Here is a 15319-nt window from a genome sequence, read left to right on the forward strand (position 1 = left end):
TCCGGTCGAAAGTTCTAGGCTGGGTTTTAAGGTGTTACAGTTATGGTCTTACATGATATGGTCCTTCGGTGCTATGGCCATGGACTTGTCCTTTCAGAGATTTGTGTTTTTAGTCTCGACGGACCTCTTTAGACAACTCCGGAGATAGACATTGTCACATCCCAAAATAAGGCCTAGGATTTTTAGGGGTATTTTAGAAACTTTGGCATATATGAGCTCATAATTTCGTAAGGTTGGTACTCGATAATACTTACGACAATGGTTTTAATAAAGTTAAGTCAATTTTTTTAAACGAGTTTTTAATGTCATTAATTTTAGAAAAAAGACTAAATTGTAAAAGAGTCGAAGCTATGAGTCTTTATGAAGAATTAAACCAATTTTTTAAAATCAACCTAATAAACCTCCATTCCCTATTTTATTTCAGGAAAATCTCCATTAAAACCAAGAAAATCACCCAAGAATTCCACCATCTTCATTATCTTCTTCAAAACGTGAGTTTTTCGAGTTTGAGTGAAAGCTCGATTTTCTTATGCTCAAGGTAACCAAATGTTTTCCTATTATATTTAAATGTCATTTGGCTCTTTAAACTGAATTTTTAGCCATTAAAATGCATGTTTTAGGTAAAAGCTGAAAATCGGGTCTTTAATGGTGAATTTTAAGTTTGTGGATAAAAACTTGGTTTTAAAGTGTTTTTCAATTGGTTTTAACCTAATTACAAGATTTCTAAAGTAACTTTGAAGTTTTGTTAAGGATTTCTCTGGTTTTAATGAATTTTCGTTGTAATGGCCAAATCTTGTATTTTGATACCTTAAAACGCGCAGTTTTGTGAAGTTTAATGGTTGATAATTAGTTATAGATGAATATGTAGATGAATGGAATTCTTTTCATGCAAAAAGATTAAGCGTAGACTGAGTTATTCAAATTTTAAGTTTGTTGTGCAAAAGGTTTTTGGTCAGAAAAGAATGTAGCTTAGGCTTGTGTTTGTGGTTGTTTGAGGTGAGTTATTGACTGAATATGTGTGGTTTGCATTGTTAAAGTGTCAGAGTTGTTAGGACCTTCAAGGAATAGAGATAACGACAAAGGGAAGCTTGTCTAAGCTTTCAATTTTTCGACGAAAATGAACATTTCAGTAAGTGTTTTGGAGTAGTTTCTTGTAAGCGATTCGTTATGTATTTGAGAATTTAAAGGTATCCTAAACCCCTTCTCTAAATTCCGAGCGTAAGTGTTCTTTTACGTATGCTAAATTTGTGATAAATATGTTTTTGATTTGTGATAAAAAAGATTATGATGTGATGAAATATGAACATGTTGGGATGACTGTTGTGACGATAAATATGAGGGCATGTTATTCATGCCATGTGACAGTGTGTATAATGTGCTAATGATATGACTATGCGATGAACACGTGCGGATAATCAGTGAGTAATATTTGATGACATTAGTGACTTAATGAACCATTGGATATACTTTACATGCCATAAGATTGTGAGTACTCACTTATTTGTGATTGTGATATATGGGGCGCGGAGGCCCAATGACAGTTTTGGAGAGATAAGGTAATGTGAGCCAAGCTCCATTCACTGAGATATATATGTGTGGTGTTTGGAGAGCGTTAGCTATATGCTTCGCTTATGGGATATGTTTGACTTTACGAGTCTATGTGTGGTGTGTTGGGAGACCTGTGTATGTGATGTGTGGTGATAGAATCCACTTTATATTTCATAAACTCAAGAGCCAAATTATCATACACTGTGACTAATGTGACTAAATGTAATTACATGTGCTTATATGTGATTGATGTGTGTCGGAAAATTGATATATGTATGCCTAAACGTTCGTATAAATAAGGTGTAAAAGAATGCATGGAATATGACTAAATATGTGAATCATGACACTTAGTTAATGATGTTTTGGGAATATGATGTATGTTGTTTGGTTGATGTGTGACGACTTGTTTGCATAGTGGTTGTTCTAGGCATTTACTGAGCTTGTTAAGCTCACCCACTCTATTTTTTCATTTGCAGAGTAATTGCATTCCCAGTCTGAGAGGTGTGGCCATTGAGGGAATGATCCAAGCGATTTTTACTCATTACAATAGGTGTTTTGCTTATTCTAGCTCTAGGGAATAAAAAGACAATGTGGTAGACATTTATATCGGTTTATTAAGACGTATTGGGGATTATTTGTATATTGCATATGTTTGGGAAGCTTTTGAACTTGGACGTGGTGTTTGGTTTATTGTTTAGACATTTTGATGCATATGTGACTAGGTGAATGAAACATGATGCTTAGGGACAAAGTTTGAATGATTTAAACACTCTTATATGTTGAATTTTTGTAACCTGAAGCACATATATCGATATTAAGGCTTTTAGAACGATACCTCTGTATTTTCAAAAATGAAGGGAGTCAAAATATCAATTTGGTATTGATACTCTTGAATAGACAACCAATTTTCGATAAATAATTACTTAACAAATAAATCAATTTAATTATCCAATCATGTAAGATATAAACAAAGACAATAATCTATTCTAATATTAATACAAACATCAATTGGTAAAATTAACAAAAGATAAATAAAAGAATAGAAGATTAACAAAAGATAAATAAAAGAATAGAAGATAAAGATAAGAGAATGCTCATAAATAAATTTATTGAAGTCCAAATCTAGAGCAATCCTCGCTCACAATTGTCTTCACATCGAAATAGAAAATTAACTATAGCGACTAATTTGCAATTTTTATTTATTTGAAGTGACTAAATTGAGAAAAATAAATTTGAAGTGACCTAAATAAGACAAATCATATTTTAGAGTGTCCAAAAAGAAACTTAAAATTTTATTAACTCGTGAAAATGTTAAGAGAAAAGCTGAACTGATTTGCCACTTGAACCTCAATAAGGAATCTGCGGTCTGTTCGAAATTCCAATGAACCAGAAAATAAATCGATTCAATCGATAAATATCGAATTAAACTGAAAAAAAGGAGAAAAAAAGAGTTTTTATGTACACGGTAGGGCTTAAATAACATTTCTTGTATATTGTAGAGGTAAACTATCGCTTACAACAAACTGTAATCTATAGTTGAGATGAATAAACGCCATTCATGCTATTAGAAAAAGACTACCTCCTATTCCTATGATCACACGTACCAGAACAAAATAAAGTTGCAAGTAGGTAAAGTGAAACTAAGAAGAATATTACAATCCAAAATCACAAGATTCGAGAATTTACAAAGGGTACTCAACACCATGAGTCGCAGTTACAGGACTATAGACATCGAATGGGGAGCTGCACGTGGTAATCTAACTCAAAAGAACTAGTCCACTCCTTAAAATACATAAAGACTTAAGCTGTGAAAGATTTGAAACTTAGTACCTTGACATGAGATGCTACACTATGTTACTTGGACTTGAGCATGTCGGATAAGAAGTTTTCCCAAGTATTTGAAGGATCAATGGTCATATCCCCACCATGTCCCAAAAAGTATACTCTTAAGAAAGATGAAAATCAGAGCAACAATCGATGCACATAACTCAGATGAAGTACTACCTCTTTAAAATACATAAGATTTCCGCTGTGAGTATAAAAACAATTTATTTAGGCTCCACAGCTTACATGATACATTGCATCTCAACAGCTCCTCCAATCTGATTTAAAATATCCTGCCAACAAATCTACTTCTTAATCCACCACCAGCAATTTTGGAATTCTAGAAGAACCAGCAAATCTCATCAGCCAACAAATAATCAATAATCAAGTTCATAAAAGCAGTTAATAAACCCTCTCTTCAGAGGCAAATTTTAACTCACCCCAGCTGCTATTATCAGGAATAGGCCATGGCTTCATCCTTCTTCATCCTCGGATTTAGACGAAGTATTTGATATTAAGTCTACCTCCACTGGATGCGGGGATCCACCTGTAACGTGGTGGAGAATATTACAATCTCCCATTCATAAGTTCTTTTTTGGTTCATTGCCATTCATAAGTATTTAGTAAAAGGAAAAGGGATCTTATGCACGTTCTCGATGAAAGCTGTTTGGAGGAGAAATCTTTCTCCACAACCCTTTCTAACAGCTGTCATGGGCACAGCAACCATATAACTTAATCCTAAAATATTCTGTCAATTATTAGGTATAATATAAATATAACAAGAAGGAACACCAAAAATACATACATCCTGAAAGCCAATTAAGCTTCAAACCTTCTACAGAAATCCTACTACCCGCAGACCTTGGGAAAACATTGCGAAGCACAAAGAGATGCAGAATGGTACATTCAGAAGCAAAAAAGTTAGTCGGGAATTTCAAATGACTCGTTTGAATTGCATTTGTACACAAAAAACAGCGATAATAAGGTACAATTTACAGGATACGAAGGTGTTTTCTCTCCATTAGAAAAGCAAGTGCTTAACTACTGTTGAGTTTACTACTTAAATCCTAATAGTAACTTCTCAAGCACTAAATTTCAACAGCACTAAAACAATGGCGAAATCTTATTGACAGAGATGCCCGATGCAAATTAACGAACAAGTATCTTCCGGTCAGAAAGACAAAATCAAATTAAGCACGCCTTATAGTTAAATTGGCGGAAGTCTAGTTATATTTTTATAGCAATGCGTTCTTAAAATTTTAATTTTATTCATTGTAAAGGTAAGTTTTTCCCATTACTTAAAAATAGAACCCACAACAAAATTGAAAGGGGAAAATAAATCAAAATTACAGAGGAATTGGCAATTGAAATTACCTTTGATGAAATAGTCAGAGGAGGGCCAGCCTCGGGCGGAAGTGGTGGACATGGATTCCTCCGAGGTCAACGGGTTCGCCAATTTCTCAACAAGCTGGGCAAGGCCGTAAGATTGGGCCGTGGACGGCGGGACCCAGTAAGAGGATCCGGGAATGAAAGGGAGCCAATCGGGAGCGGAACGGCGAACGATGATCCGGTGGATGGCGTCTTCAAGTTTCCGCAGGAGCGGATCAGAGGAAGAATCGTATGAAGCATCGGAGGAGTCGGAAGGGTTGGGTTGGTTGGATTGGGTTCGGACGGCAAGGAGACGAGAGGAAGAAGGGTGAGGTTTGGTGATTAGGCGGAGCTTGAGAACGGATTGAGAAAGGGAACGGGCCATGAATATGGTGAATCGAATTTCTTAGATTCTTGATTTTTTATTTGGAGAGAGTGTGTGGGGAATTCGATTGATGCATAAAGAGAGTGCTAGGAAAGTATTCGCTTACAAATTTTTAATTATAAAGAGCAAATAAGAACGTGGTAGAATTTGAAGAAACGAAAGGTGGAGAGAGATTGGGGTTGGACTGTGTAAATTTTGGTTTGGATTCAGCCTAACTCTAGGCTGGTGGCCTGCGATCCATTTACAATTTTATTTTATTAGAAAATATAGGGCTAAATGTTTCATAAACCTTTGACTTCGTATTCACACAAGTATCAAATCTTTCAAAATATAATTGAACCTTTTTAAACCGGCACGCTAAACTTTTCAAATTGATCAACTAAATACCACACCTTTTTGGACTTGCTCAAATAAGGACTAAAATTTATTACAATTAGTAAAGTTTGTATGCACTAAAAGGTGGACCTTTCTCGTTGTAACCTGGCTAAAATGCAACACTAATGCAATTGTTGGTCGATCGAGAAATGAATGAGGTTATAAAGCAATACTTCGAAATGGCAAAGGAAAGGCTTCCGACATTAGATATATTTTTTCATGGTTAAATACTTTTAGGATCTATAAGGTGGAGATTGAAACAAACTATTTAGAAGTTTATCGAGCTTTATCTTTGTAGGTGTTAGATTTGCCAAATTTTGGTTTAATTATAAGAGATGTGTTTTCCTTAAAAATCAATTCAATAATGTGTCTTTTTATTGGGCACGCAAGGAAGCTAATAAAGCAACTCATGCCTTGGCTATAACTTTATTTAATGCAAATCTTCACAACTAGAACATGCTCCCAATGTTTTCACATCATAGTAAAAAAGATTATATTTTGAATGAAAGTGCTAGACATATTAGCTTAGGTTAGTTCATCCTTCGATTTTCATTAAGTTTGTTATTTCTTTTTGTTGGGTTAAACTTGAATTATGCAACGAATAAGAATGAAAAACGAGAAAATTGGACACAAATATTTACGTAGAAAAATCCCTTTGAAAAGAATAAAAAGCCACAGGCAAAGAAAACTTCACTAAAATGGAAAAACCTAAACTAGGAGCACAAGATGGAGAAACAAACAAACCCCAAACGCAAAATATAAAGCTTTCCCGAAATTCTCACAAACTCTCTTAATTTTGTTGTTATTCTAAACAATCTAGGGTTACTGAAATGTCTATTTATAGGTTGCAATTCGTGTAAAAATATGACTAATAAATCCCTAAAATAATCAGAGTTAGACTGGGAAAAGGTAACAAAGTTTAACTAGGAGAAAAAGCCTAGTTGAGTAGGGAACACATTGCCACGTCGTGACGCCGCTATCGGCTCATCAGGAATCACTCGTCACGTCATTGAGATGATAGGTTCTTCTCATTGGGATGTGGTGTGTCGCCTCATCGGGACATTGGCTTTTCCTCGTCACGTTGTCAATTATGTTTCATCCGAAATGTGAGGCACACTCCATAAATCTCCATCTTGACTCGTATTTTTGAAATGCCTATTTTATCAAGCCCCATAAGAGGCCTAACTCGATCTTTGTTGAATGCTTACCAAATCTAAGCAATGCTTTAACTTGGAAATTGGAAGACTTTTTGTCGTCATGCATGTTGGGTTATTTTTGTTAGAGTATATTCAAAGACCAATCATGAGATGATTGTAATCACATACTCGTTTTACCTTATTTATTAATATAAGGCATTGCCGCTATTATTTCAGTTTTTTTTGTGTATATAAATAAACTGAATTGTAATAAAGCCTTAAGAAAATATGATTATTCTTAAAAAGGTCCTTAGTTAAGTATTATTGTGGGCTTGGACAATAATAATGCATTGAGACTAATGTGTAATTGATTGATGTGAAAGAATTGTCATTGACATAGGGATGTCAAAATCAATACATGAGTATGTGTTAGAGAACAACGTATTGGACTGGCCCATTATGAGTATGTTTCTTGGATTATTATGTAATTGTCTCAATATTACTCATAGTGATAACTATGTATATGATCCTCAAACTTGAGATTATCATTGTCCCAACATTGTGAGTCATATATTTTGATACAGTCAAAACGTCTACCGTAACAGGTTGTACTATAAAGACTGATGTTGGATATATAACAATCCATGTAGTGGGATATGGTTGATCAAGATAGGATTTATCCCTCCTACATAATGGGAGCAATATCTTAGGCCTCTTGATGGAGTGAGACTAGAAATGCATGGTCATGCTCGAATAAGTTGATATGATATATCACACTTATTTGTTTATTGTAGTTTACTAAAAAAATCAAGAAATTTGAGATTGAACTATACAAGTATGATTATTCTATGACTTGTTTCCAGTCTAGATATTAAGGATAAAAGGATATCATACATGAAAAGATTATCATAGAAAGGTTATGTCGAATCATGACTTCTTCTAACTTGGGTGACAATAATGCATTACTAGATGTCACTCATTACTTGTAATGTTAGAAACGTTCTAGTATTACTACCAACGTTACAAGAGCCTATAAGATCACATCTTATAGTTGAAATGAAAAAAATCCCAATACATTTGGTATTGTATTTAGTTGCCACATGAATTAAATTAATTGTTGAATTAATTTAATTTGATAGCTAAACATTAAACACATTATATGTACAAACTTGTTGTACACAAATAGAGAATATAAATATGATTAATATATGAATTTAATTCATACAAAATATTAATTGTATATATTTTACCGAATTTATTAATATAAATAGTTATATTAATTAATTTCGGTCAAAATATAAAAGACATGTAAATTAATATTTTTTTTGGAAAGAATATAATTCTTTTTTTTTCTAACTTTCCATTTTCCTTCTCTATTAATAAAGGAATAATCCTAGTTTTCCTTTTTAATATGTGATATCAAAGAGGATAAAATGATGATAATTCCTTAGTGTGTTAAGGTTACCAATTTAATAATTTAAAAGTCTAGAAACTATTTTTAATTCTCTCTGAAAAGTTCAAGAGAAAGTGGTTGTTCGTTTTTGACGAGGTGGACTACGTAGAGGTCAGGACGTTTTCATTGTTACTTGGAATCGACATTAAATTAGCAACATCCTTTCAATGTTTTCAGTAAAAAAGGTATATTTTCAACCCTATTTCAACCCAATTCGTTCCTCGTACATGGATCCTTGGTTGTGGAACGCCGAAATAATATTTTCACTGTGCCACGGGGCGTACCAGTGGTCCCAATAGTTTTCTGTGCCGATTTTGTGAATATGAACATCTTCTTAAGCGATCACCTCTCGAACAAAGTGGTACCAAATATCTATATGCTTTGTTCTTTCGTGATGCATCCAATCTTTGGTGAAATGTATGACACTTTGGCTATTGCAATATACAATAGTCATGTAATTTTTATCAACTAGTTCCACGAATAGACCTTTTAACCAAATGACCTCTTTCAGAGCCTCTGTGATAGCCATATATTCTACCACTGTAGTTGATAATGCCACAATGGCCTGTAAGGTAACTTTTGGTAACACTCGGGTATCATATTAAACCAAAATCTAGGGAAAATTTAGGATTGAATTAGAAAAATCAGTGAATTATCGGACCTCAATGGGAAATTCAAAAATCTTAGTAGCCAAATTTCAATTAGTTGGATCTCAATCTTGGTTCGGTTAGTGTGGAACTAACTAGTTCCATGGTGGGAGACAAAATGATTAAGATTGAGTGGCGGCAATGGTTTATAGAGACCGTGTTAATGGAGTATACATATAGGTGTGTGGGTGGAAATGAAAATCCCTCTCAGTTCTGTTTCCTAAATATTTTTCTCTAAGCATCGTCTTCTTTAGTTGATCTAAAGAAGAAGAGGATGTAGCCGGGGGAAGTTCTATATGTTGCAGTCGTTGTGTGATTTGGAATCTGGAAGTAGAGAAATTGGGAAATGGGTAAGTTTTCTTATCCTTCTAAATTTTTGGATTGAATAAAATAGGTAGAGTAAGAACTTTTAAAGCTTCTGAATAATTATGGATTCTGGGTTTTAAGTGTTGAACACATTTAGTTTAACCAATAAATGGTTGTCATGCTTGACTACCAGGACAAAAGAGACTCTAGTACTTGGACAAGCTAAGTTGTCAAGGATAACAAAGTAAGGTAAGTTTTTGTACCTTACTTATGGCTGTTAGATAATCTAGCATGATGATTGCTAAATGATAAATTGTATGATATGCTTGAGCATTGTATGAATTTTGCGATGGGAAAAATTATGGACGGGTTAGGTGAAGTTAAGTTGGGAATAGGGTGATTCTGTTAGATACCATCATAAGATATTGCTGAGTGCAAACCGTGAATTATAAAGCTTTGGACCTTGCAGAGGGGATACTGCGGTGTTGAGCATCAATGTTAGAAATGGAAAAATGAAGAAATGGATAGATGAATTGGGAAATTGGGATCCCACTAAGGTTCTCCCATTCGGGATTGTTGGGAGCAAACCATGATGTGCGATGCTCTAAGCCTTGTAAGGAGGGGGACACTTCAGTGTTTGAGCATCAAGGTGAAATGTGAAACAGGTCCTTTAGGATGACATTGTGACAATGATATTTATGTTCCATAGAGCATCATCGAGACAATGGTAATAGGCTCTATAGGGTGACACAGCGACGACGGTCAGGTCTTACGGGTCGACATTTTAAAAGAGGCATAATGTGTTAGACCATATCTTGACTATGGCAACTAGTATAGTCTATCAAGACATTAAACACGGTGTAATTCATTAGGACAAAATTCATGGGGAAGTCTGCCAGGATGTGAAACATTGGGATCACCCTTTGGAAGTTTCGGCTGCAGGAGATGTAAGAACATCGGTACACCCCATGGCGTAGCGAAAAATTAAAATCGGTGATCACATCTAGGGATCTGATAGAGGGTTGCGCGCGGAAAAGATTGAGTTGTCAAGTTACTGGAAACTCCTACGAAAACTCTAAACGTCTGAAATGAAACAACAAAACTTAATGAGAATCAATTAGATCTGGAAACTAAAAATACCCAAATCAATAAAGAACATCCAAGAATCAAAACACTTATGAATAGATGTTCTTGGAAGCCAAGAACACAAAATTAAGCCCCAAGATTAGCTTCCAATCAGCCAAATCTATCAAAGAACACAAAACAGCAAATAAATTAAAACAGATTACGAAATTAATTGAAACTAATTCTAGGGATTGGACGGCAAGAATAGAGGGGTTTTTGTTAAATCAAAAACGTTTCCTTATGTCCACGTAAGTGCCGAATCAGATCTTGGAGTTTTAGAAAGGCAGAAATGCAACAAGAATTGCAAACAAATTAGCTAATAAAAATCCACACAAGAAGAAATTTAAAAGAGATTGAACAGCAAGAAAATAAAGATAAAGTCCTAAGAAGCCTTGAAATCCCGAAATATTTCACAACTCTCTTCAAACGGCTCTAATCTCCCCTCCAATGAAGAACAATGGCAAGAAGAAGGCTGAGGATGACTCCCACAATCAAAAAGATTGTTAAAACTACTTCTAAAGAAACTCAAGAGAGAATTCTTGGAGAAAAATCTAAGAGAATTTTTACTCAGCAAAAATCTGAAATTTTAATGTATTATAATGTGTGGAACAAGGGTGGCCGGCCATGCCTATAAATAGGCCTTATAACTATTTCCTAATCTCATTAGGAAAACTAAAAAAAAACCTAATTAACAAATTTAAGAGGGAAATTCGGCCAAGTCATTTTAATGGGCTGCTTGGGCCGAATTTTTACATATAATACTCCTAAAGTCTAAAAATTAAATTAAACAATTAAAATTTTTACAAATTGGGCCACTTTAACTATTTGGCCTGATTTTTAACTAAGTATGGTTTGACTTCTTGGTTGGGCTTGGAATCCTCTTATTGGGCCTTGCCTTCAAGAACTTGGGCTTGTAGTCCATCTCCAATGCGCTTTGGCTGTAAGATTCGGTTTCTTGGACCAATATTTCCATGATTTGAAATCTTGATTTTCTTGATTCTTGAAATCGCTTCAAACAGTAAGATTGGGCCAAGATTCGGTTTCTTGATTTTCTTGAAAACAAGAAAGTGAATCTTGATTTTCTCTTTCTTTCGTGTACGCATCTAAGGCCTTGCTAACAAATTCCTGAATGGTCCCATTTAGTTTGGAACGCATTTGTCGGGCCTTTGACCTCGTTATTGGGCCTTATGGTAATTTGAGCCCATCACGTTCTTGAGCTTGGGTTGGGCCTTTGTGACTCATATCATTCCCCCCTTCCTCAAAAAGATTCGTCCTCGAATCTGAAAAATCACATGGGGACAAGTCAGCCACATTAAAAGTGGAACTTACATTATACTCACCAGGTAGATCAATTTTATAGGCATTGTAGTTGATCCGCTCGAGTACTTGGAAAGGCCCATCGCCCCATGGGTCCAACTTAGTCTTTCTTTTTGTAGGAAATCGTTCTTTCCTCATATGGACCCAAACCCAATCTCCGGGTTCAAAGACAATTCGTTTGCTCCTCTTGTTTGCTTTGTTGGTGTTGATGTCATTTGTTTTGGCTATCCACTGCCTAGCCTTCTCGTGTAAGAATTTCACCAGCTCAGAAATACTGGAGAAACCTTTCACAAATCTTCTATAAAAACTAGCTAAACCATGGAAAGATCTCACCTCAGTTATCGATTTAGAAGTTGGCCACTCCTTGGTTGCCTTAACTTTGTCCTCATCGACATGAATACCTTGAGCACTACTTATGAAACCTAAAAATATTAGCTTATCACAACAAAATGTGCATTTATCAAGGTTGGCAAACAATTTTTCAGCTCTTAGAATGTCTAAAACTATTCTAACATGGAAAACATGATCATTTAATGTTGTTGAGTAAATTAAAATGTCATCAATCCAAGAATGGAAATTATCGACAATAACATACAGTACCTTTTCAAAATTCAAGTCAAGAGCAAAGTCATCAATACGAGTTGAATGAAGTTGTTTAGAGAATAGAGAAACTTCACCTTGCTTACCATTAGAGGTGGGAAAACGAGGATCAGTTTTACCTTGTTCAATCAATTGAAAACGTCTCTCAGTAGAAGGGTAATAAAGCTGGAACCTGTCCATGAGTGGAATCTTGCAAACCTGAAACAAAGAGAAATCACAAGGCGATTTCGAATGGGGGTTAGCAAAAATATTCCTCCCTTGTGTTTGAGCATTCTCTTCTTCTTCACTCATTCATTGTTTAAGCTCTCTCTCTTTTTCACTCACTTTATTCACATTTTATTTTGTTTCTCTCTCGCTTTCCTTTTCGCCCTTTTCATTTTCATTTTCTTCATTTTCACTTTTATTTTTCTCTTCTCCTTTTTCTTTTTCCTTACTTGTTTTAACAACAAAAGTTTTCAGTTTGATTTGGTCCTCATGAACTTGTTCCGGAGTGAGCGGCACTAAGGTGACTTTCCTTCCTTGATGCTTGAAAGAATACCTATTGGTACGACCATCGTGGGTGACCTTTCGATCCCTTTGCCATGGTTCTCCTAGCAACAAATGGCAGGCTTGAATAAGCACTACGTCGCACACGACTTCGTCTTGATACTTGCCGATAGAAAAGGCGATGCGCACTTGTTAAGTGACCTTAAATTGGCCTTCGTTGCTAAGCCCTTGTAGTTGATAAGGTTGTGGATGCTTGGTAGTGGTTAAGCAAATTTTTTCCACCATCGTCATGCTGGCTATGTTCGAGCAACTTTCACCATCAATAATAACTCTACAAAGCTTACCTTGTACATGGCAGCGAGTATGAAAGAGATGTTCTCGTTGCTGCTCGCTCTTTGGTTTTGCCAAAGAGGGTTGTCCGCAATAATGAACGCCATAGTCAGTTCTAGGGACACGTCTAGGAGCGTGCCTATGAGCACGAGGCTGGTTATCCACATCCTCTTTAATTGGATCTCGATATTGAGGCTTTTGATTCAATCGTACCTCATTTAAAGTAGCAGTCAAAGTTCTGAGTAAGGCAGCCTGTTCGTCTAGATGTTGTTAGAATTTTGTATGTGTCGTAGAAATCATTATGATTATTATCACCTTGACCAATCCTAGACATTTTCAACAACCTGCAAAACAAACACTCAACACTCAAAAAGGAAAATTTGCAAATCTCACCGTTAATCACTCAAAAAGAAAAATCAAATTCTCAATGAGGTAGAATTCAGTCTTATGAGTTCTTTAATAGAGTCTATATCAACCAATTAGAAAGTGTATGAACCAAAACTACCAAAGAGTCCTAATTTGCACTAGGATGCCAAAAACTGACGAGACACAAATTGATTCGTGTTGCACCGAGGAAGAATTGTGCACACGTTTAAATCCTATTAACACAAGAAATAAGAAGGTGTTAGATATTGTAAATGGAGAATAAAAAGCAAACAAATGAAAACCTACAGCTAAGAATCAATAAAATTGCTGAAATTGAAAAACCCGAAAAATTGCGGAGTAACTTGACAACTTCGTTTGAGGTGTTCCTGATCTTCAAAAATCATGAAATTAAATATTGAATATCCTTAAATATTTAATTTTTGATCTGGAAAGTTTGGGCACCAAACTCAACCCGCTGAATCTTTTTTTAATTTTTTATTGGATTTCATCTTTTTGAATTTTTTTGACTTTTTCAACTGAATTTTTTGCGGGAAATATTTTTTTTATATTCAATCATAGTGCCACAAATATGTATGTAAAATTTCAGATCAATCGGACAATGTTTACCCACTCAAATGAATTTTTTTCGAAAAATTTTTCTGGGTAAAACTGCTATTTGTAGTTTAAAAAATAGAGATCAGTTTAGAAATCAACCAAGAACACCCAAAACGCCCAAAATCTGATACCAAATGATAGAGGGTTGTGTGCAAACCAAGATCGAGTTGTCAAGTCACGGAAAACTCCTACGAAAATTCTAAACGTTTGGATCTGAAACGAAACAACAAAACTTAATTAGAATCAATTAGATCTGGAAACTAAAAATCCCCAAATCAATAAAGAACAACCAAGAACACGAAATTAAGCCCCAAGATTAACTTCCAATTAGCCGAATCTATCAAAGAACACAAAACAGCAAATAAATTAAAACATATTACGAAATCAATTGAAACTAATTTTAGGGATTGGACGGCAAGAAAAAAAGGGTTTTTGTGAAATCAAAAACGTTTCCTTATATCCAAGGAAGTGCCGAATCAGATCTTGGAGTTTTAGAAAGGCTGAAACGCAACAAGAACAGCAAGCAAATTAGCTAATAAAAATCGACACAAGCAGAAATTTAAAAGAGATTGAACAGCAAGAAAATAAAGATAAAGTCCTAAGAAGCCTTGAAATCCCGAAAGATTTTACAACTCCCTTCAAACGGCTTTAATCTCCCCTCCAATGAAGAACAATGGCAAGAAGAAGGCTGAGGATGGCTCCCACAATCAAAAAGATTGTTAAAACTACTTCTAAAGAAACTCAAGAGAGGATTCTTGGAGAAAACTCTAAGAGAATTTTTACTCAGCAAAAATTTGAAATTTTAATGTATTGTAATGTGTGTAACAAGGGTGGCCAGCCATGCCTATAAATAGGCCTTATAACTATTTCCTAATCTCATTAGGAAAACTAAAAAAAACCTAATTAACAAATTTAAGAGGGAAATTCGGCCAAGTCATTTTAATGGGCTGCTTGGGCCGAATTTTTACATGTAATACTCCTAAAGTCTAAAAATTAAATTGAACAATTAAAATTTTACAAATTGGGCCACTTTAACAATTTGGCTTGATTTTCAACTAAGTATGGTTTGACTTCTTGGTTGGGCTTGGAATCCTCTTATTGGGCCTTGCCTTCAAGAACTTGGGCTTGTAGTCCATCTCCACTGAAATTGGTTCGTTGATGCTCGTAACGGAGATCCAATGCGCTTTGGCTGCAAGATTTAGTTTCTTGGACCAAGATTTCCAAGATTTGAAATCTTGATATTCTTGATTTTTGAAATCGCTCCAAACAGCAAGATTGGGCCAAGATTCGGTTTCTTGATTTTCTTGAAAACAAGAAAGTGAATCTTGATTTTCTCTTTCTTTTGTGTACACATCTAAGGCCTTGCTAACAAATTCCTGAATGGTCCCATTTAGTTTGGAACGCATTTGTCGGGCCTTTGACCTCGTTATTGGGCCTT

General features: G+C 35.1%; 1 protein-coding gene and 1 long non-coding RNA gene across 2 annotated transcripts; both read right to left on the minus strand.

The window, feature by feature from the left end:
* Positions 1-3020: 3020 nt before the first annotated feature.
* Positions 3021-5359, minus strand: LOC107902051 (uncharacterized). The gene is made up of 3 exons (XM_016828312.2): positions 4747-5359; positions 3813-3919; positions 3021-3712 (listed from the first exon to the last, which is right to left on the minus strand). The coding sequence occupies exons 1-2, from the start codon at positions 5123-5125 to the stop codon at positions 3846-3848; spliced, it is 453 nt and encodes a 150-aa protein (XP_016683801.1). The 5' UTR covers positions 5126-5359; the 3' UTR covers positions 3021-3712; positions 3813-3845.
* Positions 3971-4740, minus strand: LOC121218293 (uncharacterized). Its single transcript, XR_005914520.1, has 2 exons — positions 4178-4740; positions 3971-4077 (listed from the first exon to the last, which is right to left on the minus strand). It is a non-coding gene; the product is annotated as an uncharacterized lncRNA (long non-coding RNA).
* Positions 5360-15319: the final 9960 nt, after the last annotated feature.

This window comes from Gossypium hirsutum, chromosome D06 (assembly GCF_007990345.1).
Source record: "Gossypium hirsutum isolate 1008001.06 chromosome D06, Gossypium_hirsutum_v2.1, whole genome shotgun sequence".
Classification (NCBI taxonomy): Eukaryota; Viridiplantae; Streptophyta; class Magnoliopsida; order Malvales; family Malvaceae; genus Gossypium; species Gossypium hirsutum.

Bases quoted from the DNA above. Each gene is read 5' to 3' on its own strand.
- LOC107902051 (XM_016828312.2), bottom strand. From the start codon at position 5,125: ATGGCCCGTTCCCTTTCTCAATCCGTTCTCAAGCTCCGCCTAATCACC. The intron at 3,920-4,746 runs GTAATTTCAATT...ACCACGTTACAG, and splicing joins CTCTGACTATTTCATCAAAG to GTGGATCCCCGCATCCAGTG.